Genomic DNA, 26,595 nt, shown 5'->3' with positions numbered 1-26,595 from the left:
GTGGATCACTTGAGGTCAGGAGTTCGAGACCAGCCTGGCCAACGTGGCGAAACTCCTTCTCTACAAAAATACATAAATTAGATGTGGTGTAATCCCAGCTTAGGGAGGCTGAGGCAGGAAAATCGCTTGAATCCGGGAGGCAGAGGTTGCAGTGAGCCGGGATCGCACCACTGCACTCCAGCCTGGGCAACAGAGTGAGACTCTGTCTCAAAAAAAAAAAAAAACAAAAAAAAGAGGGGCCTTTATACACAGTGAGGAGAAGATGGGCAAAACTTGGAAGTCCTACAGAGCAGTAGTAATTTGGGATGTGGGAACTTGGGCTCCTAGTTTCCTAGGAAGGTGGTGGCAGAAGCTTGGACTCCTGAGTCTAAGAGTGGATGGGACAGGGACCCAAATTCCTATGTTCTGGGGGAGGAGGAGGCTGGGGACTTGGATTCCTGAATCTGAGGAAGGAAGGAGCTAGAGGACTGGAGTTCTGAGTCTGGGGGGAGGGAGCTGGGGGATACAACTTAGGGGACTTGAAATAGGAAGGTACCAGGGAGCTAGACTCCTGGGATTTCAGTAGGAGAGGGTAGAGGGCCAGGACCACTGGTTTCAAAAAAATAGTTTGGGCCACATCTCCACTTGATCATTCCAGTCTGTAACTCCCTTCCCCACCCCAGAGACAATGTCCTTTACTTCTGTCCCTTTAAGAATCTAAATCTGTTGCTAGGCTCCCAGGATCCCCTGGGAGGGGGTCAGGTGCGTCACCTGTGTGCCCCTGAGACCCTACCTCCCACCGCCCTGCCCAGATCCATTCTGCAACATTCACCGTTCTCTGCATCCAGCTGTGCTCATCTGCTGTTACCTTGGACACCAGAGCAGGTAAGAGACCCCAGGACCTCAAGTAAGCCTGTCCCATCGATGTGTCAGCCGCCTCCACCTCCACCTGAACACAGACCTATGCTTCTCTGCCCAGACTAGCCCCGGAGATGCTGAAATCCTAGCTCCATCTTCAATAACAGACTTGAGAGTCCTGCCCCAAAGCTCTCTTCTTCGAGTCCCTACCCCTCCACCCTGCAGAGCCCAGATCCCAGACCCTATTTCTGGAGGACTCAGAGCTCCCAATTCCTTTCTAACTCAGGAACCAAGAGCTCAAGGCCTCTTATCTTCTTTCACCCCTGCAATCCAGCCCCCAAACATTGCTCCCGCAAAATTCTAGGCATCTGAACTTCCAGCCTTCTCCTCCCTAAGGAACCAGGAGCCAGGAACCTCAGCCCCCTCACCCTGCAAGACCCAGGAGTCTGAACCCCCAGCAACCTTCTTAACCCAGAGCCCAAAAGTCTCCCTCCTCCCTCAAATCCATGAGTCCAGCCCTCAGCCCTCAGGAGCCTCCTGTAGTGTAAACAACTGTTGAGTCAAGGTGTCCCGGGGGACCTCGGAGAGGAAGGAGGTCCTATGTCCCCTCGAAGGCCTGACACTCTCCAAAGTCGAAGTCGAGGAGATCTGGGGGCCTGGAGAAGTGTCGTTCTTTCCCAATTTTTCTAGGACCCCTCGGTGAAACAGATAAGGAAATTAACTACGACTCCCAAGAAGCCCCGGGCCTCAGTCTCCCTTGCCTACCTCGGCCATCGCCCCACAAGCCTCCAAGGGACTTGCGATTGGATTCTCCTCCCACCCCCGGCGCCAAGCTGGGCCCCGGACGTGGTCCACCTGTGGTCCAGTGGGCGTGGCCTCGGGGAGTGGGCGGGGCTCCAGGGAGCCTTCGGCCTTAACCCCTTCTTTCCCGCTCCCCCCGCAGCTATAGGTATCTCCCAGAGCTATGAAATCATTCAGCCGGATCCTCTTCCTCGTCTTCCTCTTCGCCGGCCTGAGGTCCGAGGCCGCTCCCTCAGCTCCTCTGCCTTTGGGCTCTGGCTTTCCGGACACGGCCCACCCCTCTGAGACCTGCCCTCTGAAGGATGCTTCTGAAAATTCCACACGAGATGGCCTTAACCCAGAATTTCCCGGGACTCCTTACCCTGAGCCTTCCAAACCACCTCATACGGTTTCCCTGGAAACCTTCCCACTTGACGTCACTGAGACCCCCAACCCTGACCTCCGAGAAACCCTGCACCCAGAGTCTCCTGAGACCCCCAAAGCTGACTCACTTACAACCTCAATATCAGAATCCCTGGACATCCCCAAAACTAACCTCTCCAAAATGACACACCCAGAGTCTTCTGAGACCCCCACACCTGGCCCAACTGAAATGCCACACCCAGGATCCCCTGAGACCCCCAAACCTCACTTCTCCAAAACTTCACGCCCAGAATTTCCTGAGACCCCAAACACTGACCTTATGCAAACTATACCCCAAGAATCCCTACAGATTCTCCAGCTTAATGCCACTGAAATCTCACAGGCAGAACTCCCTGAGACCTCAAACACTAATCCTACCAAGACCCCTGACCCCAAATCCCCAGAAACCCATGACCTCACCTCCACTGAGACCCCGAACTCTGAATTTCTCCAAGCTCTCCATCCTGACCCTTCTAAAACCCCCCACCCAGAATCCCATGTGACCCACAATCCCAGCCCCACCGAAATTTCCCAAACAGAATTCCCCACAACCTACTACCAAAATGCAACAGATGTGCCCAGGACCTCCGACCCTCAAATCTCCACTAGTCTCTACCCAGAAACACCTGCGCCCTTCAAGGATGACGCCACTGCTCTAAATGGGCTGTCCCTGAATCCCAAACCAGAAACCCCTGCAGCCATCCAGCCCCACTCCCCAAAATTGCCCACTTCAGATTCTCCAGGAAAGGTTGAGCTGAAGGCCCCCCAGAACTCTGGCCCTAAGGAGTCCAACGCCCCTCCTCCCTCAGCCCGGATTGCAGGTCCCCCTGCTCTTCCAGGGCGCCCCAGTCAGTTGGCCCCTGACACTCTGCGGGCACCCCAGAGGCACAGCCGAGGTGAGGGAGTCAACACCATCATCGTGGTGGAGCGAGTGAAGGAGACCGGTGAGGGGCAGGAGCCGGACTCCTGAGTCTGAGGGAGGGGCTGGGGGCCTGGACTCCTGGGTGCGAGGGAGGACGGGCTGGGGGCCTGGACTCCTGGGACTGAGGGAGAAGGGTTTGGGAACAGGAATTCCTGGGTCTGAGGGAGGAGGGGGTTAGGAGCTTAGATTGCTGGTATCCCCCTTCAGGCGTGACTCTTGTGGGGCGACCACGTGGCGCAGCAGGCGGGGCCCTCTGCCTGTTCTTCGCGGGGACCGCGCTGCTGATCGGCATCTTTGTGCTGCTGTGGTGTCTCTACCGCCGGGCAGCTCGACAGCGGCCCTTCGCACATCACCGGCTTCCGGACGACGGAGATGAACCGGGTGAGCGCCCTGCCCCTTGAATGCCTGCACTTTTCCATAACCTGGTCTCTCCCGGCACTTTAGGGCGCCCAGCCAAAAAAGCACAGGTCCCCCACCCAAGGTCAGTGAAAGCCCTGGCTCTTCCATGGCCACGTCCAGCCCCCTAAATGTCTGCAATTTCACACGAGAGTCCAGTGCTGCTCCCAATGCGGTTGGAAACGGCTTCAGGCCCGGAGCCGGCCGTCCCCGCCAGCCCCGCCCCTGCCCCTCCAGGTGCGCGGCCAGGAGCCCTGCACTTCCCGCCCTCCATTGCAAGCCCCGCAGCTGCTGCTCGGACACCACGCCTCCTGGTTTCTGCAGCGGCCCTACCCTTTTTATTGAAAACTCAGTTCAAATGCAGAATCGGAATCCTTTCTCCGGCCTCCCGATTGGTCAGCCGCACAAAAGGGGCCCTGGAGATGACCTGGAAGGGGGCCTGGAGGGTCAGCCCAGAGACGACCACGCCCCTTTGCTCCCACAGTTCTGCATTTGGACGCCCCGAAAGACCCCTACGACCTCTACTTTTATGCGCCGGATACCTGGGTCCCTTCCCACATCTCCACCAAGCAGCCCCCGCCCACACCTCCGCTGCCACCAAAGCTGCCCCCGCCGCCCCGCGGGAGTCGCCCGCAGCGTCTGGAGGCCCTGTCCCCCGCCACGCTCCCCAACAACTTCGTGTGAGCCCCACCGAGTTCTGCCGGACCTGCACATCCCCACAGTGAAGGAAAACCCTGCGCTTCTGGCATGCTTAGCTAGAGTAGTCCCCCGGATAAAGGGTCTAATAAACAGAGATGCTTGCGCTGTGATCAGAGAACAAGGTCTGAGACCGAATAAATATCATGTTCCGATGGCTAGACCCCTCCTCTGGCCTGAGACCTGGGATGGGAGGGGGCTGGAGTCTGAGACCGCTGAAACTTAGGGAGGAGGGGCTGGGGCCTGGACCCCTGGGTCTGAGGGAGGAGGGGCTGGAGCCTGGACCCTGGGTCTGGGAGAGGAGGGGCTGGGGGCCTGGACCCCTGGGTCTGGGAGAGGAGGGGCTGGGGATCTGGACTCCTGGGTCTGAGGGAGGAGGGGCTGGGGGTCTGGACTCCTGGGTCTGAGAGAGGAGGGGCTAGGGCCTGGACCCCTGGGTCTGAGCGCGGAGGGGCTGGGGGTCTGGACTCCTGGGTCTGAGAGGGGAGGGGCTGGGGCCTGGACCCCTGGGTCTGGGGGAGGAGGGGCTGGGGGCCTGGACCCCTGGGTCTGGGGGAGGAGGGGCTGGGGCCTGGATCCCTGGAACTGAGGAAGGAGGAGCTGGGGGCCTGAACTCCTCAGTCTGAGGGAGGAGGGGGCTGGGGACCAGGACGTCTGTGACCTCCACAGCCAAGAACAACTGAGCCTGTACACCAAAGCTTTTATTGGGAGTGGGGCAGGGCAGGATTTACAGTCACAGAGACAGAGACACAAAGACACAACCCTGCACTGGGAAAAAACACCCCTGTCTCCTGCCCCATTCCCTTTCATGGGATTCTGTGACTTCTCTATAGGTTCCCCAAATTCTAAGCTGAAAGAGGGGTGTCTGAGAGGGGAAGGATCCCAGATTTTGAGTCATTAAGCCCCTGAGGGACACAACAAATGGCCACTGAGAAACTGAGGGTAGTTCGAAACCACCCAGGAGAATAAAGTGCGAGGAATTGGGGAGGGGGCATCATGAAGCCACCATGGGGGAGTTCAATGGTGGTGGCTTCAAACCTTTGAGTTCATGGACTGGAGCAGCCACTATTTAGACCTGAAAACCAGGTCAGAAAAAGTGCACGGGGGTGGAGAGGCATATTGTTAAAATTGCGATTTTGGTTGTTTCCCCAGACATTATGCTAAGCGAGGGAGAAGAGGGGCTTGGGAAATTTGGTGCTTTCGCAGAATCTGCTGGTAGGGGAGATGTGAAGTGGGCGAGGAAGGGGGGACTTGAAACCGCCATTTTCCCTCAGAAACGCTGGTGAGAATCAATCCCTGGAACGGCGGGGACGAGTAATTGGTTAAACCAATCTGGAAGATGCAGAACAGAGTTGGGAGAGATTTGAAACTTCTAGAGGAGGACCTTGAATTTTTCTGAAAGGAGGGGGAGCCGAGTGATCTCAAGGGTTAGCCTGAGAGTCCCTGGAGATAAAGGAAAGCGGGGGGTGGGGGTGCCTCAAAACCACAAGAGAGAGTAAGAGGTTGAACTGTCCATTCAAATAAAGCCCTGAAAGGAGAGATTTGAAACCACTGAGGCAGAACGGGTGGAGAGGAAACCTTTAGGGGAATTTGGGTATCCTTGAAACTGTCAGTCTGCAGCTTCACTACCCCTGAGAGGCAACTGGGAAGGAAAGAGGATTTGACAGCACTGGGAACAAGGGAGAGTGCTTCTTAGGCCTGAGGCAGGACAGAGAGGAGCGGGGTTCCTTGACACTGTCACTCAGGCCAGAGATGAGTGGAGTGGAGGTCCTGGAAACTGCCATTCAGTGGGAGGCACATGGTCAGTAGTCCCGGACAGGGGGTGGGGGCCTGGGGGGCTGAAATGTGCTGTGTGTGGCCCCATAGGAGGGCGGTGGTGCAGGGGGTGCCCCCGGGGGCTCAGCCTCATCCTCCATTTCACTGTCGTCACTGCCAGCCAGCTGGTCATGGCCAACGAAGCCACACTTCTCCTCGCTCATCTCCTCAGGCTCTGCCCACGGCTGCTTCTCTCCAGAAGCAAAGACCCCGTAGAAGATGACACCTCCATAGTGCACCAGGGAGGCAATTAGGAACACGTACTGCCACTCCTCCCGAGTCTGCAGGGGACAATAGGGCTGAGGTCAAATGGGAGGACAGAGAAACAGAGGCGGAGAGAGGGGGAGGCCTAGAGGAAGGGAGGCAGAGACCCAGAGAGGCTGAAAAGGCAGGGATGGCACCCCAGAGACAGTGCCACCACGTGGTCAGTTAGGTACCAAGCACACACTCGGAGGGCGACTGCGTCAGGACTGCGGCACCGACCTTGTGCTTAGTCATGGCCCCCACGATGATGGGGCACACCATCCCCGACAGTGTGCCCACGCCATTGGAGATGCCCATGAGGATGCTGGCGTAGCGCGGGGCTATGTCCAGGTGGTTCACGTTGAACCCTAGCGGAGAGACAAGTCGGAGGGCGTCACACCGGAATCTCACTCGAGTGATTCCCACTGGGACGTTCTCAAACTTCTCCCCTCCCAGCCACTCATGTTCCACCTTTTGTGAGGCTGAGAGGCCCCGTTCCTGAACCAGGAAGTTCCCTACAGAGCTGACCAGAGTCCCCCAAGCTGCGGATCCGCGGTTCTCACCAGAGATGGCGAAGCCGCTGAAGCCCACGGCTAGGACCAGGAAGGAGATGGCCACGCCCTTGGAGTGCGAGTAGCCGACCACCAACAGCAGCGTGGCTTCCATGCCGAAGCCTACGGGAGGGGGGGGGCGGGCCGCGTCTCCTGAGTGTCGGCCGGAGCGGGGCGCAGGCTGCCTCACACCGCCCTTCCAGACCGGCCCCAGCCCCAAACCGCCTCTGTCCGCCCCAGTCTGGCCACCTCCACGCCCAGGCCTCCTCGCGCCCTCCACGCCACCCGCGCCCACTCTAACCAGACCCCTACTTCTCCAAGACCCAGCCCTGACCACGCCCACCAGCTCCATCGCCCCTCCCGTAGCTCCACCCCTTGACTAGGCCACTCCCTGAACACGCAGGATCCCTGCTGTGCACATTCACACCTTCCCCTGGATCCCCACTCGTGAGTTTTGTGTTTTTTTTAATTTTTGATTTTTTTTTTTTAAGAGACAAAGTCTCACGATGTTGCCCAGGCTGGTCTCAAACTCCTGAGCTCAAGTGATCCACTGGCCTTCGCCTCCGAAAGTGCTGGGATTACAGGGGTTAGCCACCATGCCCTACCTGTTTTTTAATTTTTACTTGTAATTTTAATTTTTCTAGAAACAAAGTCTCGCTCTGTCGCCCAGGCTGGAGTGCTGCGGCGCGATCATAGCTTAGCGCAGCCTCGCACTTCTGGGCTCCAGCGGTCCTCGCTTCTCAGCCTCCCAAGTAGATGGGACCACAGGCATGCGCCACCAGGCCTAGCAAATCTCACTCGTTAGCAGGCCCCTAGACCCTGTCTCTCCAGGTGCCTTACTCATAGCGCCTCTTCACCACCTAGTTCATGTCCTACCACACCCAACTTTGTGCAGGCCTTGTCCCTCCAGGCCCAACTTGGTCTTGCCTCTGCTCCACCCAGGAAGTCTCGCCCACCCTGCCCTTCCACGCGGTGGCCCCTTGGACGGCCGCGTGACAGTCCCTTTCATCCAAGCCTGCCCTGCCCCGGCTCCACCCTGTTGGCCACGACCGTTTGCATAGAAAAGGACTCCTGGGGCAGGCTAGATGGTTTCCACCTGTGACCACTCCCCATCACCTCTCAATCCTGCTCTGCTCCACCCAGGCTGTCCTAGAGCCGGCCCAGGCCCCACCCCACTCACCTCCGCAGTTCATCAACTTGCGCACGTTGGTGGTGGACATGATGCGGCGGCTCCGCAGGAAGTCCGCGATCTGGCCGCCGATGGGCACGATGATGGTCATGACCAGGTGGGGCAGCGCGGACACCAGGCCTACCTGCGGGAACAGGTGTACAGGGGAGACTAGGGTTCGGGGCCGCCGGCTCGGCGTCTCTGCCCGGTCCGTGCACCACCGGCTCCTCCCTGCCTCGGGATCTCGGCCAGTTCCCTCCCGCCGACCCCTCCGCGCCCCCCTGCCCTCTCCTCTTGGGCTCTACCTTGCTGATCTCGAAGCCGAACACTTCTTCGAAGTAGGCGGGCTGGGAGATGAGCAGCAGGTAGAACGTCCAGCTGCGGCAGAAGTTGGCCACGATGATGGCATAGACTGGCATAGACGTGAAGAAGCGCCGCCAGGGAGTGCTAAACTTCTGTGGGGGCGAGGGGAGGGCCGCTAAGACGGAGAGCGAGGCTGAGGGCTTCTCCGCGTCCCTTCAGGGACCACAGTGTAGTTCTGCAGAGATCAAAGGATCCCGACCGCACTGAAACTTCTATGGACCCAAAAGCGCGGGCTACACCATGTTGCCGTGGGGACCCAGGGATCCTAGCCTCAAGGTGACACTTGAGTGATGAAGGGGTCCTGGCCCTATGGTAGCCTCTCAGGTCCGCAGGTGTCTGGGCCCCTCAGGGACGTTTTTCTTTATTTTTATTTTTACTTTTTGTATTTTGGATTTTTGAGTAGAGACGGTTTCTCGCCATGTTGCCCAGGCTGGTCTGGAACTCCTGGACTCAAGCGTTCCTGCAGCCTCCACCCCCCAAGTGTTGGGATTGCAGGCGGAAGCCACTGAGCCTGCCCTAGGAGTCTCTGTTTATGCAAAAATGCCCCCAAAATACAGCCTCAACCCAAGGTCTAAGCAAAACCTCCACATTCTAATCCCTTCTCTGCTGGCTTTAACCATGCCCTGTCAGTGGTTCTAATCCTGCTCAACTCCCGACCTAACCCTGCCCCAGCACCTGAGAATCGCGTCCTCCGCGGGTTGCAACCCGCCTCCTAGGTTCTAGCCCCTCTCTTTGCGTTCCAGTCCCGTCTCCTCTAGAGTCTGCAGGAACCCTCCCTGATCTACACGCTGTGCAGGTTCGTGGCTTGCTATCTCTCCCCGCCCCTTCCCCGAAGATTTGGTCCCGGACCGTGAGGGGGTTCATGAGTTTCGCGCTCTCTCCGATGGCGTCCTCGATGTACTTGCGCTCCTCCTCCGAGATGCTGGGGTGCAGCGCGGGGGACTCGTAGGAGACGAGCAGCCAGAACAGGTACCAGAAGATCCCGAAGCTGCCTGGGGGGGTCAGGATGGGGATGGGAGCGAGGTGAGGACCGGCCCCGCTCCGCCCCAGCGCCACCCGGAACCAGGCATTCGGGTCCCTCACCGTAGACGTAGAAAACAGAGCTCCATCCTGAGTACTGCACAAGGACTCCGGCGAGGGGCATCGCGACCACCGCCCCAGCATAGGAACCTAAGGGGGAGGATGTGGGGGAGAGAACAGGCCCCTCTTCCCTCAGATCAAGGAGTGCGGACCCCCACCACTCCCACCTTTCCAGACACAGAATTACAGGCCACAGCCCCTCCTCCCTCAGACCCAGGAATCCAGGCCTAGCCCCTCCTCCCTCAGACCCAGGAGTCCACGCCCCCAGCTCCTCCTCCCCCAGATCCAGGAGTCCAGGCCTCCAGCTCCTCCTCCCTCAGACCCAGGAGTCCAGGCTCAGCCCCTCCTCTCTTAAACCCAGGAGTCCAGGCCCCCAGCCCCTCCTCACTCAGACCCAGGAGTGCAGGCCTCCAGCCCCCACTCCCTCAGACCTGGGAGTCTAGGTCCAGAGTCTCCTCCTCCTCCCTCAGACACAGGAGTTCAGCGCGCCCCCCCCCAGCCCCTCCCCGCTCAGACCCGACAGTCCAGGCCCCCAGCCCCTCCTCCCTCAGATTCAGGAGTGAGGAGCCCCCTTCCTCTCACCACAAAAGGCTGTGGTCGCCAGGCGACTCCGTTCTAAGGGTGGGGCCCATTTGCTCCAGATCCCATGGCAGGCGGGGTATGTGACCCCCTAAAGAGGAGAAAACCAAGGTCACTGAGAAGAGGCAGGGTCCGAGCGAGGGCAGGGTCATATCAGGCGGGGATTTACCTCTACCAACCCCTGCAGGATCCTCACGAAGATGACACAGCCATAGTGGACGCGGGCAGCTGAGGGGATCAGCATGTTTAGAGTGGATGTTGCCACAATAGCAAAGCCGAAAACCCTGACGGGAAGGGTGAGAGAAAAGAATCCAAGCTATCCAGCCATGCCCGGGATTCTGCCCTTCTCGCCCACAGCAAGCTAGGCCCAGTGGTCCCCAGGACCCCAGGTCCCACCACCTCTCTGACTTCCACCTTCCTCAATCGCAAGCCCCACCTTTCTCTAAGACCCACCCCCAAATCCAGGCTCCTCCCACTTACCAGAGCCAGCCCGCAAATTCAAGACCACGCCCTCTAACTCCACCCACACAACTGTAGTTAACAGCCCACTTTGAGACCCCACCTCTGTACCTGTTGGCTGCAAATTTTTGGCAGATAAATCCTCCCGGAATCTGAGTGACAATGTAGCCCCAGAAAAAGGAGCCGTGTATGAGGCCGACAGTCTCTGGATCCCAGCTGAACTGGGCTTTCTGCGGGCCAAAATGTACATTAAATCCGTCGCCCTGCCCAGGCTCTGCCGCTCCACCAATCAGCACCCACAGACTTAGCGCCTTGCCCTATCAGCAACGAGGAACCCCTCCCACCTCCAAACGCCTGCCAATCAAAGCTCACACTATCTTTTTGTCAATTAAAGTCTACGAACTCCGCTCTTCCACGTTGCTAGGGCCTATGCTGCCTTAACAACGGGGTCCATCACCACCTAGACGCCTTGCTTTGCCTGCTTCCTTGCCTCCATGAAAGCCTAGGGGCCCATGTATGATGATGACTCTCTCCACTTATATCCAGCTTATGAGCGTTTGTGGAGCGACCTGCACAGGGTCCAGGCAGGGAAATGAAACAGCCAAGGGGGCGGACCAGATTGGAAGGGAGCAAGGGGAGGAGCTTCAGGTAGGAGAAAGGCACAAATCAGGCCTCTTTTCTGATGCAGGGGCAAGGCCTATGCTGAAATTAAAATAGGAGAAAGGACAGGGCACCGTGGCTCACGCCTGTACTCCCAGGACTGGGAGGCCGAGGCAGGAGGATCGCTTGCGCCCAGGAGTCCGAGACAAACCTGGGCAACAGAGTGAGACCTTGTCTCTACAAAGATAAAAATAAAAATGTTAGCTGGGTATGCTGGCGCGCGCCTGTAGTCCCAACTGCTCAGAAGGCTGAGGCAGGAGAGTCACTTGAGTCCAGGAGTTCGAGGCTGCAGTGATGGTGCCACTGCACTCCAGCTTGGGCGACAGAGCAATGGCCCCACTGCACCGTACCCTGGGAGACCCAGTGGGTCTTTAGATAAGGGACAGAACACATGGAGTGGGACGTAGGCAGTGGCAGGTTTTCAAAAAATAACAAATTCAGGGAGGAACCTGAGATGGGACTGAGATTAAATAGATGTGACCCGGGGACATGAGCTTGGGGTACAGGCGTGAGCAAAATTGCTAGTAGGTCCAAAATGGGGCAGGGGCAACCCCTAGGGAACCTGATGTTGGGGCGGACTCTACGTTTTTCAATCAAGCCCCTGGAAATAAGGGCGGGACTTCATTTAGGTCAGGACGGGGCTTAGGAAACGGGGGCGGCCCCTAAGGCGAGGTCAGAACTAAGGGGCGCACGGATTGGGGGGAGCTATTCCAGCAGCGTTTCGAAAGGGGCGTGGCCTGGGCGTCTAGTGGGTGAATGTGACGTCATGGGGGCGTAGGCGGAGCTCGGTGAGCGGGGCGGGGCTCTGCAAGGGCTCAGGCCTTGAGCTACCTGCACCACCACGTGGCCCCCGCGGTGGGTCGTGCTGTTATTGACCATGGAGACGATGGCCACGCCCAGGTTGCAGCGGATGCCAAAGCTGATGCAGAAGCCCAGACCACTCATGATGGCGATAATGTAGCGGCGAGGGAGGCCGAAGCAGGTGCAGTCCACCACCGGCGGGTCCCGGGTCTGCGTGGTCACCGGGCGCCCATCCGCACTCAGCTCCAGCGTCTCCGCGCCTTCCTGCCGCTTCTCCAGAAGGCTGCGGGACAGCAAGAGCCAGAGACTCGGAAGTCCAGGCCCCCAGCCCCCTCACCCCCAAGACCAGGATCCAGGGCAAAACCTGCTTTTCAAGATCTAGAATTCTAAGCCCGCACCTCCTCCTTCACCAAGAGTCCAGGTCCCTGGCTCCCTTCGCCCCGCCGTGATCCAGAAATCCTCCATCTCCCTGAGACCGGGAATTCAGGTCCCCAGCCCCCTCCTTCTTCACATTGACGATCTTCAATCCCCCTCTCCCAGCTCTGTCAAATCCTTCAACTCAGGAGATTTAGACCCCAGACAACCCTTTGGGATTCAAGAGCCTGTGCCCCCACTCCGAGGCCCAAAGACTCTCCAGCCGCCTCTCCCGGATAAGAGTCTATTCGAGGAAGCAAAAGGTGCTAAGGAGATGCTTCAGCAAAGGTGTCAAAAGAACAGATGCTTCTCAGCCACGTTTGCTAGGGGGTGGGGAGATGTCCAGGACCCTGGGAATCCAGCAGCCCGTCCCAGGCATCCCTAGGGAACCTTGAGTCCAGGCTGTCAGCCTAGGGGGTAGGGAGGGGGAGTGGCGGGTGGTGTCCTGGCAAGGGACAGATGGCCCTGGTAGGGGGATTGGCTCATTCCCCAGCGTGACTCTCGCCCCCGCCCGTTCTGGATCCAGAATCAAGTCTGTGATGACGAAGAGGGTATTTGGAGGGCTGCCTCAAACCCAGGGAGAGGCTGCAGAAAGAGAGAGGTGCCTTCAGACAGGTGGAGAAAGACCCAAAAAGAGGGTGACAGAGATGGGGGGAGTTGTACAGAGGCCCAGAGAGAGGGGTCACAGACAGAAGAAGGGAGAGAGATCCAGTGAAAGGGGGACAGAGATCTAGAGAGGAGGAGACAGAGACCCAGAGAGAGGGAGAGAGAGTAACAGGGGAGCAGAGACCCAGAGAGAGAGAGGAACAGAGACCCACAGATACAGGGGGACAGAGAACCAGAGATACAGGGGGACAGAGACCCAGAGGTACAGGGGGACAGAGACCCAGAGACATAGCGGGACAGAGACCCACAAAGAGGGGGACAGAGACCCAGAGAGAAAGGGAGACAGAGACCCAGAGAGAGAGGAATAGAGACCTAGATAGAGAGGGGGACAGAGACCCAGAGATGGAGGGGTCAGAGACAGAGGATGACAGAGACCCAGAGGGAGGGAGACAGAGACCCAGAGAGAGGGGGAGAGAGACCCAGAAATAGGGGGACAGAGACCCAGAGATGGAGGAGATGGAAACCTAGCGAAGGAAGCAGACACAGTCCCAAAGAGGTGCGGGGACAGAAACCCAGGAGATAGGACATAGATGCAGAGAGAAGAGAACAGAGATCCAGAATGCAAGAGAAAGATGGAGAGCCTGGGAGACAGAGGATAGACAGGCTGGGACATGATTTGTGAGGTGCGGCCCGTCTCTGAGGTGGGTAGGCAGCCAGGGGATCGGGCTGGATCCCAGGAAGGGGCTGGAACAGATGGAGGCGAGGGAGACTGGGACGGGGGAGGAAGGAACAGCCAGACGGTCCAGGGGGAGGGAGGTGGAAGAGCTGCGAGAACACAGCAACCCCTCCCCGTCCTAGAACTTAAGGAGGTGGGGAGGGGCAGTTAAGAAACAGGGGTGGGAAAAGCTGGGGAGTGGACAGCACCCAGAAGGAGTAGGAACGAGACCCTAAAAGGAAGAAGACAGAGAGCCAGAGATAGGGGGGATTGAAGCCACTAGGATGAATAGTACAGGATGGCAGAAACTCCCCCCACATCAGAACACGTCACCCAAAGAGATTAGACTTTGACCCAGGTTGACATCAGATGATATTTGACCTTGAAACTCAAGATGTGATTGCAGCCCCTGATATGAGATTCCTTGTTAACATGAGGAGATGTCAGATCTCTAATCAAGGCTGTCTAAACAGGGGGTCTCAGTATCCCACATCTATAAAATGGGGACAAGGCAAAAATGCAACAGAATAAAGAGGGAACTTCAAGGTGATATCAATCATTTTAGAGCAAGAGGACCAAGGACGCAGAGATGAAGGTGGCCTTGATGCTTTGCAGGGGACAAGGACAGAGAAGGGAGACCCTAGATGCAAATCCCCCTCCCCTCCCTGGATACCCCAAACTCAGGCCTGGGGACTTGGCGATGAGGAAAAGCAACACTTAGGAGGCCATTACCCCAAATCGAGAAGATGTCTCAACTTCTCTCTCTGTCTCTCTCTCTCTCTGCTACTCTCAGGATCTCTGTCCACTACCCCACGTCTTTGTCTCCTTATGTCCCTCTGCTCTCTCTTCTCTTCCCATTGTACAACTAAGGAAACTGAGGCTCGGGGAGCTGAAGTGGCACTCCAAGGTCACAGACAAGAACAGCAATGGGACCTGATCCCTTACTGGCCCTCGGCATCCCCCTGCGCAAGACCTGGCTCTCAGAAAGGAGGCACCTTGGGTTCTCATCTCTCTGGCATCCCATTCCCCCATGTCCTTGTTCCAAGTCACCCTGGGTGCAAGGGAGCTCCCCACCAGCTGTGGCATCACTCATCTCAAGGAAGAGCTCCGTTCTAGGCTTGGGAGGGAGACCGACCTGGGTTCAAATCATGGGGCTCATACTCATCCACTGATCTCCCCAACCCCAGGATGGAGCCTCAGTTTCCCCATCTTTGTCTAGAGGATTAAATGAGATCAACCTGTTGTCTCTAATATGGGGTATTCCCCTCTCCCTCCAACCATCAGAGCAAACCCCAGGCATTGGAAACAAATGCTTTTCTCTGCGCAAACTCCCTGCTGATGGTCCTGGCCAGAGCCCGGGGGTCTCTGGGGACCCAAGAGGTAACTCAGAGAGGTGAGAACCAGGAGAGATTGACTGTGAGAAACCCTAGCACAGATGAGAAACAGAGGCAGAGACTGAGGGAGGGGCCTGAGGAACACATCCCTCCCTCTGCCACCCCCCAGCCCCCTCCACCAGCACGTCTTTCTCTCTCTCTCATTCTCCTGACTTCACACTGATGTATTTTGAGAAACTCGTGAAAGGAGGCGAGAAAAAGGGTGGGGAGGGGCTGGAAAATTGGAAAAAGAAGGGGTGAGGTTATCTCAGCTTCCCCTCCACTGCCAACCTCCGTCACTGCACCATCCTCCTGCCCACCTCCCCCCACTTCTGTCCAGCCTTATTCTTGTCTCTCATGTTACTAGAGGGTGGGGTAACTTTGGAGCTAAGAGGTGATCTCCAGCAAGCAAGACTGACGTTAGACTTAGCAAAGGACCCCCATGGCCTAGCGAGGTGGACTGAAGCTCAACGAAAGACAGGGTCAGGGCTGTGGGCCAAGGGGACAGGGCCTGAGGCATGGCGGCAGGGGCACGGTACTGATGAGGCCATCTCCTTCGTGTACTGTGGCCAGATATATTTTTAGGCTTTTCCGCAGCTGAGTAATTTATCTGACTTAGAGCCAAAGCTGGGGTTGGGGGTGAGAGCCTGTGGGGAGGTGTCCAGATTATCCTGAGGGACACTCGGGTCACTGGGGTCATCAACCTGGTTGGGAGGGAGTCCCTCTCAGCCCCAGTCTGTATGCTTTGGGAAAGCTGTCCTACTCCAGGAGCCGAAATTTTTGGCCTCTAACTCCTTTATCTCCCAGGGACCCAGGGTGCTCTGACTTCTTCCACCCAGCTTCACCCCCTCAAGGACAATGGGCTATGAGCCCCAATCCGCTTTAGCTGCAGATTAAACTCCATGCCAGACAGAAGCGGAAAAAGACACAGAGGGACGGAGAGACCCATGGTGGGAGAATTAAAACCCAGAGACGGGGACAAGGATCCAGAGAAGAGGGGACCAGAGATTCAGGGAAGAGGAGAGACCTAGAAAGAGGGGGACAGAGACTCCGAGTCAGGGGTTGATAGAGATCCAGTGAGAGCAAGGGCCAGAGAACCAGAGAGAGGGGCACAGAGACGCAAAGAAGCGGAGGCAGAGATCTAGGGAGAAGGAGGGGCCCAGAGAGAAGGGAGCGGAGATCTGGAAAAAGAGGGAGACGGAGACCCAGAGAGAGAAAGGGGGCAGAGACATCCAGAAAGAGACGGGGACAGAGACCCAGAAGTGGTGGGGGAGGGAGCCAGAGACCCGGGAGAGAGGGATTTACAGCACCAGAGAAAGAGTGGAGCCGGGTGGGGTGGGGTGCAGAAAAATGAACAGGATAATGGACAAGGCTCGACCAGGGAGAACGGCGCCGTCGGAGCCCACGGCAGAAAACTGGACAGATGGGTGGACCCCCATGCCGGGGTATCGCCCGTTCATCTGTCAGTCTGCGCCCAGGTGGGAATTAGCATCCTCCTCAGATCCTCCCACTCTTCTCCTCCCGGGACCCCCGCCAGGCTCACCGGTGCAGCTTCCCGAGAGCACGACCCGCTAGCTTCCGAAACTCCTCCTGGCGGAACTCCATGGTGGCGGCTCCTGCCGCCGGTCACCCCGCCGGTCCCCCCCTCCGATCCCCCCGCCCGCGGGCCCGGGCGGCCGCGTCCGGGTTCCCGGGGTCCGCCCCGGCCCGGCCGGCCCCGCAGCTCCGCTCGGGGGGAAGGAGGCTGCAAGTGCAGGCGGCCCGGGGGCTGTCACAGGACTCAGAGCCGGGGGCGGGGCGCGGGAGGCCCCGCCCCGGCCTCACCAGGCCCCTCCCCTCGTCTGCCAGACCCGCCCCCTCTCGCAGCCCTTTCATCCTCCTCCTGTCCCCTCCTGAGCCTTCCAAGACCGCGCCTGTGGGTTCTGAACTCATGCCTCCGAGTTCACGCCCCCCAATTCTGTTCCTTCCCCAGGCTACTCCCCCTATCCCTGTTCCATCTCCCCTGGCTCCTACCCAGATTTTCTGTCCTCTCCTGAGTTCTCATCCCCATCATTTCTCTCCCCGACTTCTGTTCCCCCTAATTTCGTCCCTTACAATCCTGTCTTCTCTGACTTTCCCTCTGCGTTCATCCTCCAGTTCCTTCACCCCTGGACTCCTTCCCCGCCCCCACCCCGCAATTCCATCCCCATCCCACCTCGTCCCTAGTTCCAATAGTCTCATCCAGGGAGTTCTTTCTTTTCTCATTCAAGGGAAATTCTTTCCCCTCAAGTCCAACGCCTACTTCGATCCACCTGTCGTCCCCCTCTAGTCCCTTTCGCCACCCGGGTTCTTCACTCTTGAGCTCCATCTCCTCCTGAGTTTCCATCTTTCCCCTTTGAATCCCATACTCCTCCAGCTCTATTCTCCCTCCGGCGTCTCTCTCCTCCCTGTTGCTTCTCTCCCTGAGTTTCATTCCCTAACCCCAATTTTCTTCCCTCTGGCTTCCGTCCCCCACAGTTATATTTCACACACCCCCCCAGTGCCAGCTGCGACCCCATAGTCTCCCCATTGTGTTATTTCTCCCCTCCTCTGAGATCTGTCCGCGCTCTCAGTTCTTTCCTAGCTCCGGGGGATCCATTCCGCTATTTGAGTTCTGTCTCCACCCCCTGAGATCTGTCCCCGCCCCCTAAATTGTGATCCGCACCCCCTGGCATCCTCACCCGTCGCTGACCTGAGTTCTGCCCCCGCCCTCCGAGTTCTCTCTACACCGTTGGAGTTGTGTCCCCTTCTCCTAGGATCTGTCCCTGGGATCTGTCCCCGCCCTCTCAGTTCTGTCCTTGCCCCCTGGAATCTGTTCCTGCCATCTGAGTTCTACCCCTTCCCCATAGGATCTGTCTCTGCCCCCTGGAATCTGTCCCCACCCACCGAGTTCTGGCCTCCGTCCCTGGGATCTGTCCCCGCCCTCTGTGTTCTACCCCTGCCCCATGGGATCTGTCCCCGCCCTCCCAGTTCTCCCCGCCCCCTGGATCTGTCCCTACCCTCCCAGTCTTGCCCCGGACTCATGGGATCTGTCCCCGCCCTCCGACTCTGACCCTCGCCACTGGGATCTGTCCTCGACCTCCCAGTCCTGCCCTCGCCCCCGAAACCTGACCCCGCCCACCGAGCTCTGGCCTCCGCCCCTGGGATCTGTCCCCGCCCTCCCAGTCCTGCTCCCGCCCCATGGGATCTGTCCCCGCCCTCCGACTTCTGATCCTCGCCACTGGGATCTGTCCTCGACCTCCCAGTCCTGCCTCCGCCCCTGGAATCTGACCCCGCCCACCGAGCTCTGGCCTCCGCCCCTGAGATCTGTCCCCGCCCTCCCAGCCTTTCCCCCGCCCCATGGGATCTGTCCCTCGCCCACCGCCTCCGCCCCTGGGATCTGTCCCTGCCCTCCTAGTCCTGCTCCCACCCCCGGAATCTGTCCCCGCCCACCGAGCTCTGTCTCTACGCCGGAATTCCAGCGCCGCCCCGTTGGGTAGAGCCCGGCCCTTCCCTGTCCCAGGCCCGCAGACAGGGTCCCGCCCCGCTCCTGTCCTCAGACCAGCCCATCTCCTGGCGCTGAGTCCACCTCCAGATCCGGGCCCCAGGAGGGTGATCCTTTCCCCACTACCTCCCGGCGTCGGGCCGCAAATGCATTTGGTATTAAATTTTCATGATGCGGCCCGCGGTGGGGTGGGAGGAGCAGACGGCGCGTCGGGCGGGCGCCAAGGACGGGGTGGCCGGGAAGCCACTGACCGCCGCAGCCTCTCGCTTCCAGCCCTGACTGGCTGGGTCTCTGGGTCTCACAGTTTTGAGAAACCCCTGGGACCCCAGAACGGAGGACGCTGCGGGTCTGAGGCAGGAGGGAGGTAGGAACCGAGACTCGTGGGGCTGAGGTAGCAGCGCGGGAGCCGCTCACACGCGCCACCCAGTGGCTGCAGAGTCCCCGGCCCGGGTGCGGAGGCGGTGGTTGCGGCTCGGGGCCAGGTGTGAGGGTGGAGCAGATGGTGAAGAGGAGGGAGTGGGAAACGGGCCCCGCCGCTGCCAAAACCTGGGCCTTTGCCGAAACCGTCGCCATGGAAACCGAGGAAGGAGGAAAGGACCCAGCCCCACACTTTTTCAGGACCTGGGAATGAGTTACTTGGCCTCCTCCAACGGCTCACCGTCCCAACTACAAGTCCCAGCGGCCTCTGAGCCTCAGTGCTCGCTTGAGAAGGGCCGCGCACTCCGAGGGCCTCTGGGAGATGTAGTTCTCCGGGACGATGGGCAGGGATACGTTGCGCCCTCTGGTGGACACGGCGCCCACGTTCGCTCATCCGTTCCGCGGCCGGAAAGACACTACCTGAAGTCACTCCCACTCCGACCTCCTCCCCGTCTTTTCTCCCCCTCCCTCCCAATTCACCCCATTGCAGACACATTGTGCTTGCCTGCCTGCCTTTTCTTTCCTTCCTTCCTTTCTTCCTTTTCTTTCTCTTCTTTTTTCTTTCCTTCTTTCCTTCCTCTCTCCTTCCTTCCTATTTCTTTCTCCATCTTCCTTCCTTTCCCCTTCCTTCTTCTTTCTTTCCTTCCTTTCCACTTCCTTCCTTCCTTCCTTTTTCTTTCTTTCTCTTCTTTTTTCTTTCCTTCTTTCTTCCTTCTTTCCTTCCTCCTTCCTCCTTCCTTCCTTCCTCGTTTCCTTCCTTTTTCAGACAGAGTCTCACTCTGTCGCCCAGGGGCAGCTCACTGCAGTTTCAACCTCCCTGGACTCCCACCTCAGCCTCCCGAGTAGCTGGAGACAACAGGTGTGCCCCACCATGCCCCACTAACTCACATTGTGCTTTGAGCATTTACCACTGAAGTTCCTCCATCTACTGATGATCCTAGGATTCACTAAAGAAGAGGAGGGTATAGACAATCACTTTTTTTTTTTTTTTTTTTGAGATGAAGTTTCACTCTTGTTACCCAGGCTGGAGTGCGATGGCGCCATCTCGGCTCACAGCAACCTCCGCCTCCTGGGTTCAAGCAATTCTCCTGCCTCAGCCTCCTGAGTAGCTGGGATTATAGGTGCCTGCCACCATGCCAGGCTAACTTTGTATTTTTAGTAGAGACGGGGTTTCTCCATGTTGGTCAGACTGGTCTCAAACTCCCGACCTCAGGTGATCCGCCCGCCTTGGCCTCCCAAAGTGCTGGAACTACAGGTGTGAGCCACCATGCCCGGCCTCAACAATCACTTATTAACTCAATAAATATTTATCAAGGCAGGGCGCTCCTGTAATCCCAGCACTTTGAGAGGCTGAGGAGGGCCGATCACTTGAGCTCAGGAGTTCGAGACCAGCCTGGGCAACAGATGGAGACCCCATCTCTATACAAAATATTAAAAAATTAGCTGGGCATGGTGGCGCCTGTAGTCCCAGCTACTTGGGAGGCTGAGGTGCAACAATCACTTGAACTCGGGAGGTTGCAGAGTGAGTCAGGATTGTACCACTGCACTCCAGCGTGGGCCTAAGAGCCAGACTCTGTCAAAAAAAAAAAAAAGAAAGAAAAAACAGAAAAAGAAAGAGAGAAAGGAAGGAAGGAAGGAAAAGAAAAGAAAGAAGAAAGAAAGAAACTTCTGCAGATGTACTGGGAAGAGGATACAAAGTAGCAGGAACAGCAGAAACTAAGAGATGGGGGAAAATGGGTGTGGTCAGGACACTGTTCAGTATGACTGGGCTCCAGTTAGAGGAAGAGGTCAAAACTAGGCTGGGCACAGTGGCTCATGCCTGTAATCCCAGCATTTGGGGAGGCCAAGGCAGGAGGATCACTTGAGGCCAGGAACTCAAGGCCAACCTGGGCAACATAGCAAGACCCCATCTCTAAAAAAAATGCAAAAAATAAAATTAGCTGGGCACAGTGGTGCATGCCTGTCATCCTAGCTACTCAGAGGCTGATGTGGGAGGCTCACTTGAACCCAGGAGTTCCAGGCCGCAGTGAGCTATATGATTGCACCACTGCACTCCAGTGACAGAGCGAGACCCTGTCTTTTTTTTTTTTTGAGACGGAGTTTCACTCTTGTAGCCCAGACTGGAGTGGAATGGCAGGATCTCGGCTCACTGCAACTTCCGCCTCAGCCTCCCGAGTAGCTGGGATTACAGGCTTGCGCCACCATGCCCGGCTAATTTTTGTATTTTTAGTAGAGACCAGGTTTCACCACGTTGGCCAGACTAGTCTTGAACTCCTGACCTCAGGTGATCCACCCGACTCGGCCTCCCCAAGTGCTAGGATTACAGGCGTAAACCACTGCGCCTGACAACCCTGTCTCTTTTTTTTTTTTTTTTTTTTTGAGACAGAGTCTCACTCTGTCGCCCAGGCTGGAGTGCAGTGGCGCCATCTCGGCTCACTGCAAGCTCCGCCTCCTGGGTTCACGCCATTCTCCTGACTCAGCCTCTCCGAGTAGCTGGGACTACAGGCGCCCGCCACCACGCCCGGCTAATTTTTTGTATTTTTTTTAGTAGAGACGGGGTTTCACCGTGGTCTGGATCTCCTGACCTCGTGATCCGCCCGCCTTGGCCTCCCAAAGTGCTGGGATTACAGGCGTGAACCACCGCGCCTGACAACCCTGTGTCTTAAACATAAAAGTGAGCCACGACCCGGGGCTCAGATCACACAGAGCCTTAAGTGCTCGGCTGAGGGGCTTGGACCTTCTGCCAGAGCGGCTGGGGAGCCACAGGAGGGCTGTGAAGCGGGAAAGTGCAGGGCCAGCTCTGGGGCCTGGGGAGGACTAACAAGGGGAGACTGGAGGTCAGGAGGCTTCAGGGAGGATCCGGGGGAAAGATGAGGGCTGAGCTGGGGCAGTGACCTCTATGGGACTGGAGGGACACAGCCCAATGTCCCTCTTCCCTCCCAACACCCACATATCCCCAGTCAGAGACAGAACAAAGGCAAAAATCTTTTATTTCAACTTTAGGGAAGCCCTTCTCCACATCTCGGAAGCGCAGGGAGACACCCTGATCAAGAAGGCACCGGCAGAAGCGGCATGGCCACCATTAATTGCTGAGGAGACAGAGCAAAGAGAATGAGGATCCAGGACCCAGAAGTCCAGCTCCCAGCCCCCCTGCCTCAGAGCCAGAGTCCAGGCCCCCTCAATGTCCTGGCTTCCCCGAACCCCTCCCCCGGGCACCTTTCTCTTCCGGTGGAAGGCTGCCTTGCTCTCATGAGAGTTGATCTGCAGCGGGATATAGGCGTCTAGATGATACAGCTGCTGGGGGCCCCCCATCACCAGGCGGTTCTCCCCGATCTCCAGCGACAGCCCCAGGGCTCCATCCTGGAGAGGTGGTGGAATCAGGTCACCCTCCCCAGCAAAAGGACCATCACCTGGACCAGGCATGGTAGCCTCACACGCTGGGAAACTATATTTGAAGGGTCTAATCTCCCAGGGAAGAGGCAGAAGACAGCAATTACAAGTCTCAACGACCGAGCACTTACAATCCCTTGGGCGCCCTCAGGACAGCACCGGAAGGTGGCCTGTGGGCCTCCTGGCAGAGGGGACGCAGCTGACAAGTCCAGCAACAACCCCTTGTCACTTTCGCTCAGAGACAGTCCCTGACCTTTCCAGACCTCATTCCCCTGCTCTGGTCCAGCGGGCAAAACTCACCAGTTTGGGGAGGTCAATTTCGGCCAAGAGGAGGTCGGGGGCTTCCAGCCACAGGTTCAGGTGAGGCTTTTCAGGGCTGAGGAGGAACAAGGTCCAGGGCTGGGCACAGCTGCCAGGTCTTTGCCTGGCATGCTGTTCCCTTTCTCCCTCCAACCAGCCCTATTGCCTCAGGACGCCTTCCCAGTCAGGAGTTCTCTCTCCTCCCTCTCTCAGTGCCCAGGGCCCCAGGGCATCACCCAGTGTGGGAGGATGGAGGAAGGGATTCCCAAGAGCGTTGAGGAAACATCAGACCGGGGATCTACCGAAGGCCCACCCTGACTCAGCTTTTCCAGGGGCGGGCGAGTACAGGTCCCCCAGCTCCTGGATCCGAGGACGCTGCTGCGAGCGGATGTTCTGCTGCGAGATGGAGCCCATGAATGGCCGGTTCTTCATCATGCGCCATTCTGAGGGTCAGCAGCGCCGTCAAACATCATACAGGTCAGGGTTCCCTTTGCTCTCTCAGGAGGCCGTGCACGGCCAAGAGCCTCCCGGGATAGGCTCCGCCGGCTCACCAGGACTCTTGGGATCTGACCACACTCCCAGGCTAGGCTCTAGGAAGCCCGCCCACCTTAGTCACGCCCCTCCCATGATATGCCCCAATAAAACCCACCCCTGGAGATGTTCCTGGCCCCGCCCCTTCAGGGCGTCCAGAATCCACCCCCTCCTAGTAGCACAGACTCCAGGACACCCTGCCCAAGCCAGCCCCTCCTCTCCCAGGGGTGTTCCCCAAACCGCTCCTGGCTCCACTCTTTCCCGAGGGCCCAGGACCTGCCCCTCACCCGGATTCAGCTGCAAGTTGTATTTGTCCTCAAGGCCCTCCCTGGCGATTGTGATCACGAGCTCCCGCAAGAAATCGCTGTTCTGGGGTGACAGAGAGGGAAAAGACAGGCGGTGGCGGGGAGGGTAGGGGGAGAGACCCCTGCCCAGGCCTCACCCGCAGCCCCGCCCCCAACCTGCATCCTCCGGTAGAAGTCGCTGTTGACAGCTACGTCGTAGGCGGTACAGCCCCGGCCTTCTGCGGGGAGAAAAAGGGGGTGAGGACCCCCCAGCCCTCTGCAGGAAGCCCACATCCCAGACCCAGACAGGGAAGAAACATTCGGAGACAGCGGCCACAAGAAGCAGAGACAGAGACATAAGGAAGGGCACTCACTTTCCGCTCTGGACTCTCCGCCCAGCCTCCTCCCTGGCCTCGTATCTCCTGTCCATCAGTGTGATGTCACTAGAGTTGACCCTATCCCTCCCCTGCTCACAGCTCTCCTCTGGCTCCCCAGTGAAGGTCTGAGCCCCACAAGCCTGGCGTTGGAGACCCTGTGTAGTCTGCCCCTCCCACCTCTGGAGAAAACCTCATTCTTCTAGCAACCTCGGCCCACTGAATTTCTTCAGTCACTCTCCATTACTGGCTGATCCAATCCAATCATTCTCTCCCAGCTCTGGGCCACTCTACCTAGAACCTTCTTCTGTCTTTGCCTGCTGAACTCCTCCTGTTCCTTCAAATATTATCCCACACCCCCTCCTCCAGGAAGCCTTCCCTGACCCCTTCATGTGGGTGACGAGCCCTCTCAAGGCTGTGCTGGGTGCCCCCCTCCAAAGCAGCATGAATCACACCCTATTGATACTGCATCCATCTCCTTGAGCCCCACCCATGACAGCGAGTTTCTGGAACATGGAATGTGCATTTCATAGGTCCTTATTCCCCGGGGCACTGCCTAGAGCTTGGTCCCAGAAAGCTTCAAGAGACATATCGAAAAAAGGATATAGAGGCAGAAACAGGGACAGAGGTGAGGCAAGACAGAGATGGAGAAAGGGGAGAAGGGCAGAGAAGAAAACAGGATGAAAGAGAGAGCCGCAGGCTGGGCGCAGTGGCTCACACCTGTAATCCCAGCACTTTGGGAGGCTGAGGCGGGGAGATCACCTGAGGTCAGGAGTCTGAGAGCAGCCAGGCCAACATGGCGAAACCCCGTCTCTATTAAAAATACAAAAATTAGCTGGGTGTGGTGGAGCACGCCTGTAATCCCAGCTGCTTGGGAGGCTGAGACAGGAGAATTGTCTGAACCTGGGCAACAAGAGCGGAACTCCGTCTCAAAAACAAAAAGAAAGAAAAAAGCAGAGAGCGGGCTCAGGACTAAAGCCAGGAGATCCGCTAATGCACGAAGAGCACTCTGTCCAGGCCTCCCGGCCCTGGAGTGGGGCATGGAAAAGTGCCAGCCTGGCCAGGTGGCAGAACCAGGACTGCCCAGGTGTGGGATGTCCAGGGCACTAGAGATCTACCATAGGGAAAAGAATCAGATCGAGGAGCCAGATCTCCAGGAGCTGAGGGAGGAGGGTCCTGGGCCCAGGATTCTTGGGTTCTAGGGAAGAAGGGGCCTAGCGGGCCAGACTCCTGGGTCCTCTGAGGGCACTGACTTGCATCCAGTTCTGCATGAGGCTCTCCCAGACTCATGGGGATGCGAAACCCAGCTTGGTCCTCCTCTAGCATCTGAAGCAGCTCCTCCTCGGTCACGTCGGCGGGAGGAGGGATAGAGGGGGAGTGGCAGATGTTGATGAAAACCTTCCCTTCCGAAGAGTTGGTCTTTATGCAGAAACCTGGGGGGAGGGGTTTAGTCATGACAATCCTTCTCTGCACAAGTCCAGTCCCCATCCATTCTCTCCAGGCTCTGTCTCTTTTCCTTTTGCCCTGTCCCGCTTTTTCTGGGTCTGTTCCACTCCCCACCCCTGAGATCCCTCACTTCAGTTTTGTTTTTTTTTGTTTTTTGTTTTTTTTTGAGACAGACTCTCACTCTGTCACCCAGGCTGGAGTGCAGTGGCGTGATCTCGGCTCACTGCAACCTCCACCTCCCAGGTTCAAGCAATTCTCATGCCTCAGCCTCCCAAGTAGCTGGGATTATAGGCGCCCACCACCACGCCCGGCTAATTTTCGTATTTTTAGTAGAGATGGAGTTTCACCATGTTGGCCAGGCTGATCTCAAACTCCTGCCCTCAGATGATCCTCCTGCCTTGGCCTCTCAAAGTGCTGGGATTATACGTGTGAGCCACCGCGCCCGGCCCCCTCTCTTCTTTGATTTCTGCTTGTTTGTTTTTTGAGACAGGGTCTCACTGTGTCACCCAGGCTGGAGTGCAGTGGTACGATCTTGGCTCACTGCAGTCTCTTCCACCTGTCTCAAGTGAGCCTCCCAACTCAGCCTCGTGAGCAGCTATGACTACAGGCACGCACCCACCAAGCCCAGCTAATTTTGTTTATTTTTAGTAGAGATGAGGTCTCACTATGTTGCACAGGCTGGTCTTGAACGCCTGGCCTCAAGCAATCCTTCCACCTCGGCCTCCCAAAGTGATGGAATTACAGATGTGAGCCGCTGTGCCCAGCCTCTCTTCCTATCTTTGTTGTTGTTGTTGTTGTTTGTTTCGTTTTGTTTTTGAGACAGAGTCTCGCTCTGTCGCCCAGGCTGGAGTACAGTGGTGCCATCTCCACTCACTGCAACTTCTGCCTCCTGGGTTCCAGCAATTCTCCTGTCTCAGCCTCCCCAGTAGCTGGGACTACAGGCACGTGCCACCGCACCCAGCCTCTTCCTCTCTCTGATTCTCTGGCCCCCTACCTACTCCTACTCTGTCCTCCAACTCCTTTCTGTCCTAGGATGATCTCTGTGGGAGTCTGCTCACCCCACCCCCACTCCAGGCCTTTATTTTCATGTCTCTTTACTTCCTCCTCTCTCTGTCCTCTCCCCGGGTCTCCTGTCCCTCTCTCTCCGGTGTCCTTTCTCACCAGGCTGAGGCTGGATTTGTGTCGATTCTGGTCTGGTTGTCTCGGCTTGCTGGAGCTCCTTCGAGGCCTGTATAAAGGAAAACTACCTCCAGGCTTGGAGTCTGTGCCATCAGACCCCTCATTTGTTCCTCAAATGGAGCAATTCTTATGCATGAGAGCTGTGGATAACGCGACAAATTTAGACGGTTTAGGTCCCCTTTATCCTTTGAGAACTAGAAGAACGATCCCAACCTCACTCCCATTTCTTTTTTTTTTTGAGACGGAGTCTCGCTCTGTCGCCCAGGCTGGAGTGCAGTGCCGCGGTCTCGG

The 26,595-nt window shown here is 57.6% G+C and overlaps 3 protein-coding genes across 3 annotated transcripts; 1 reads left to right on the top strand and 2 right to left on the bottom strand.

The window, feature by feature from the left end:
- The first annotated feature begins 762 nt into the window (after positions 1 to 762).
- On the top strand, positions 763 to 4,211 carry GFY (golgi associated olfactory signaling regulator). Its single transcript, XM_032169170.2, has 4 exons — positions 763 to 864; positions 1,781 to 2,984; positions 3,170 to 3,343; positions 3,843 to 4,211. Exons 2-4 carry the CDS (start codon positions 1,802 to 1,804, stop codon positions 4,040 to 4,042), a joined length of 1,557 nt encoding a protein of 518 aa, XP_032025061.1. The 5' UTR covers positions 763 to 864; positions 1,781 to 1,801; the 3' UTR covers positions 4,043 to 4,211.
- A 528-nt stretch (positions 4,212 to 4,739) lies between these two features.
- SLC17A7 (solute carrier family 17 member 7) lies at positions 4,740 to 16,708 on the bottom strand. The gene is made up of 12 exons (XM_032169169.2): positions 16,425 to 16,708; positions 11,804 to 12,056; positions 10,424 to 10,542; positions 10,023 to 10,137; positions 9,857 to 9,944; positions 9,278 to 9,364; positions 9,044 to 9,186; positions 8,137 to 8,286; positions 7,844 to 7,976; positions 6,676 to 6,786; positions 6,353 to 6,480; positions 4,740 to 6,150 (listed from the first exon to the last, which is right to left on the bottom strand). The coding sequence occupies exons 1-12, from the start codon at positions 16,484 to 16,486 to the stop codon at positions 5,857 to 5,859; spliced, it is 1,683 nt and encodes a 560-aa protein (XP_032025060.1). The 5' UTR covers positions 16,487 to 16,708; the 3' UTR covers positions 4,740 to 5,856.
- A 5,067-nt stretch (positions 16,709 to 21,775) lies between these two features.
- On the bottom strand, positions 21,776 to 26,528 carry PIH1D1 (PIH1 domain containing 1). The gene is made up of 9 exons (XM_032171471.2): positions 26,523 to 26,528; positions 26,287 to 26,368; positions 24,933 to 25,112; positions 23,483 to 23,544; positions 23,309 to 23,390; positions 22,804 to 22,933; positions 22,491 to 22,566; positions 22,017 to 22,160; positions 21,776 to 21,889 (listed from the first exon to the last, which is right to left on the bottom strand). Exons 1-9 carry the CDS (start codon positions 26,526 to 26,528, stop codon positions 21,848 to 21,850), a joined length of 804 nt encoding a protein of 267 aa, XP_032027362.1. The 3' UTR covers positions 21,776 to 21,847.
- Positions 26,529 to 26,595: the final 67 nt, after the last annotated feature.

The sequence above is a fragment of the Hylobates moloch genome, unplaced genomic scaffold (assembly GCF_009828535.3).
Source record: "Hylobates moloch isolate HMO894 unplaced genomic scaffold, HMol_V3 SCAFFOLD_12, whole genome shotgun sequence".
Classification (NCBI taxonomy): Eukaryota; Metazoa; Chordata; class Mammalia; order Primates; family Hylobatidae; genus Hylobates; species Hylobates moloch.
Note: the sequence above shows the minus strand (reverse complement) of the source record. Positions and strands in the feature narration are given on the sequence as shown.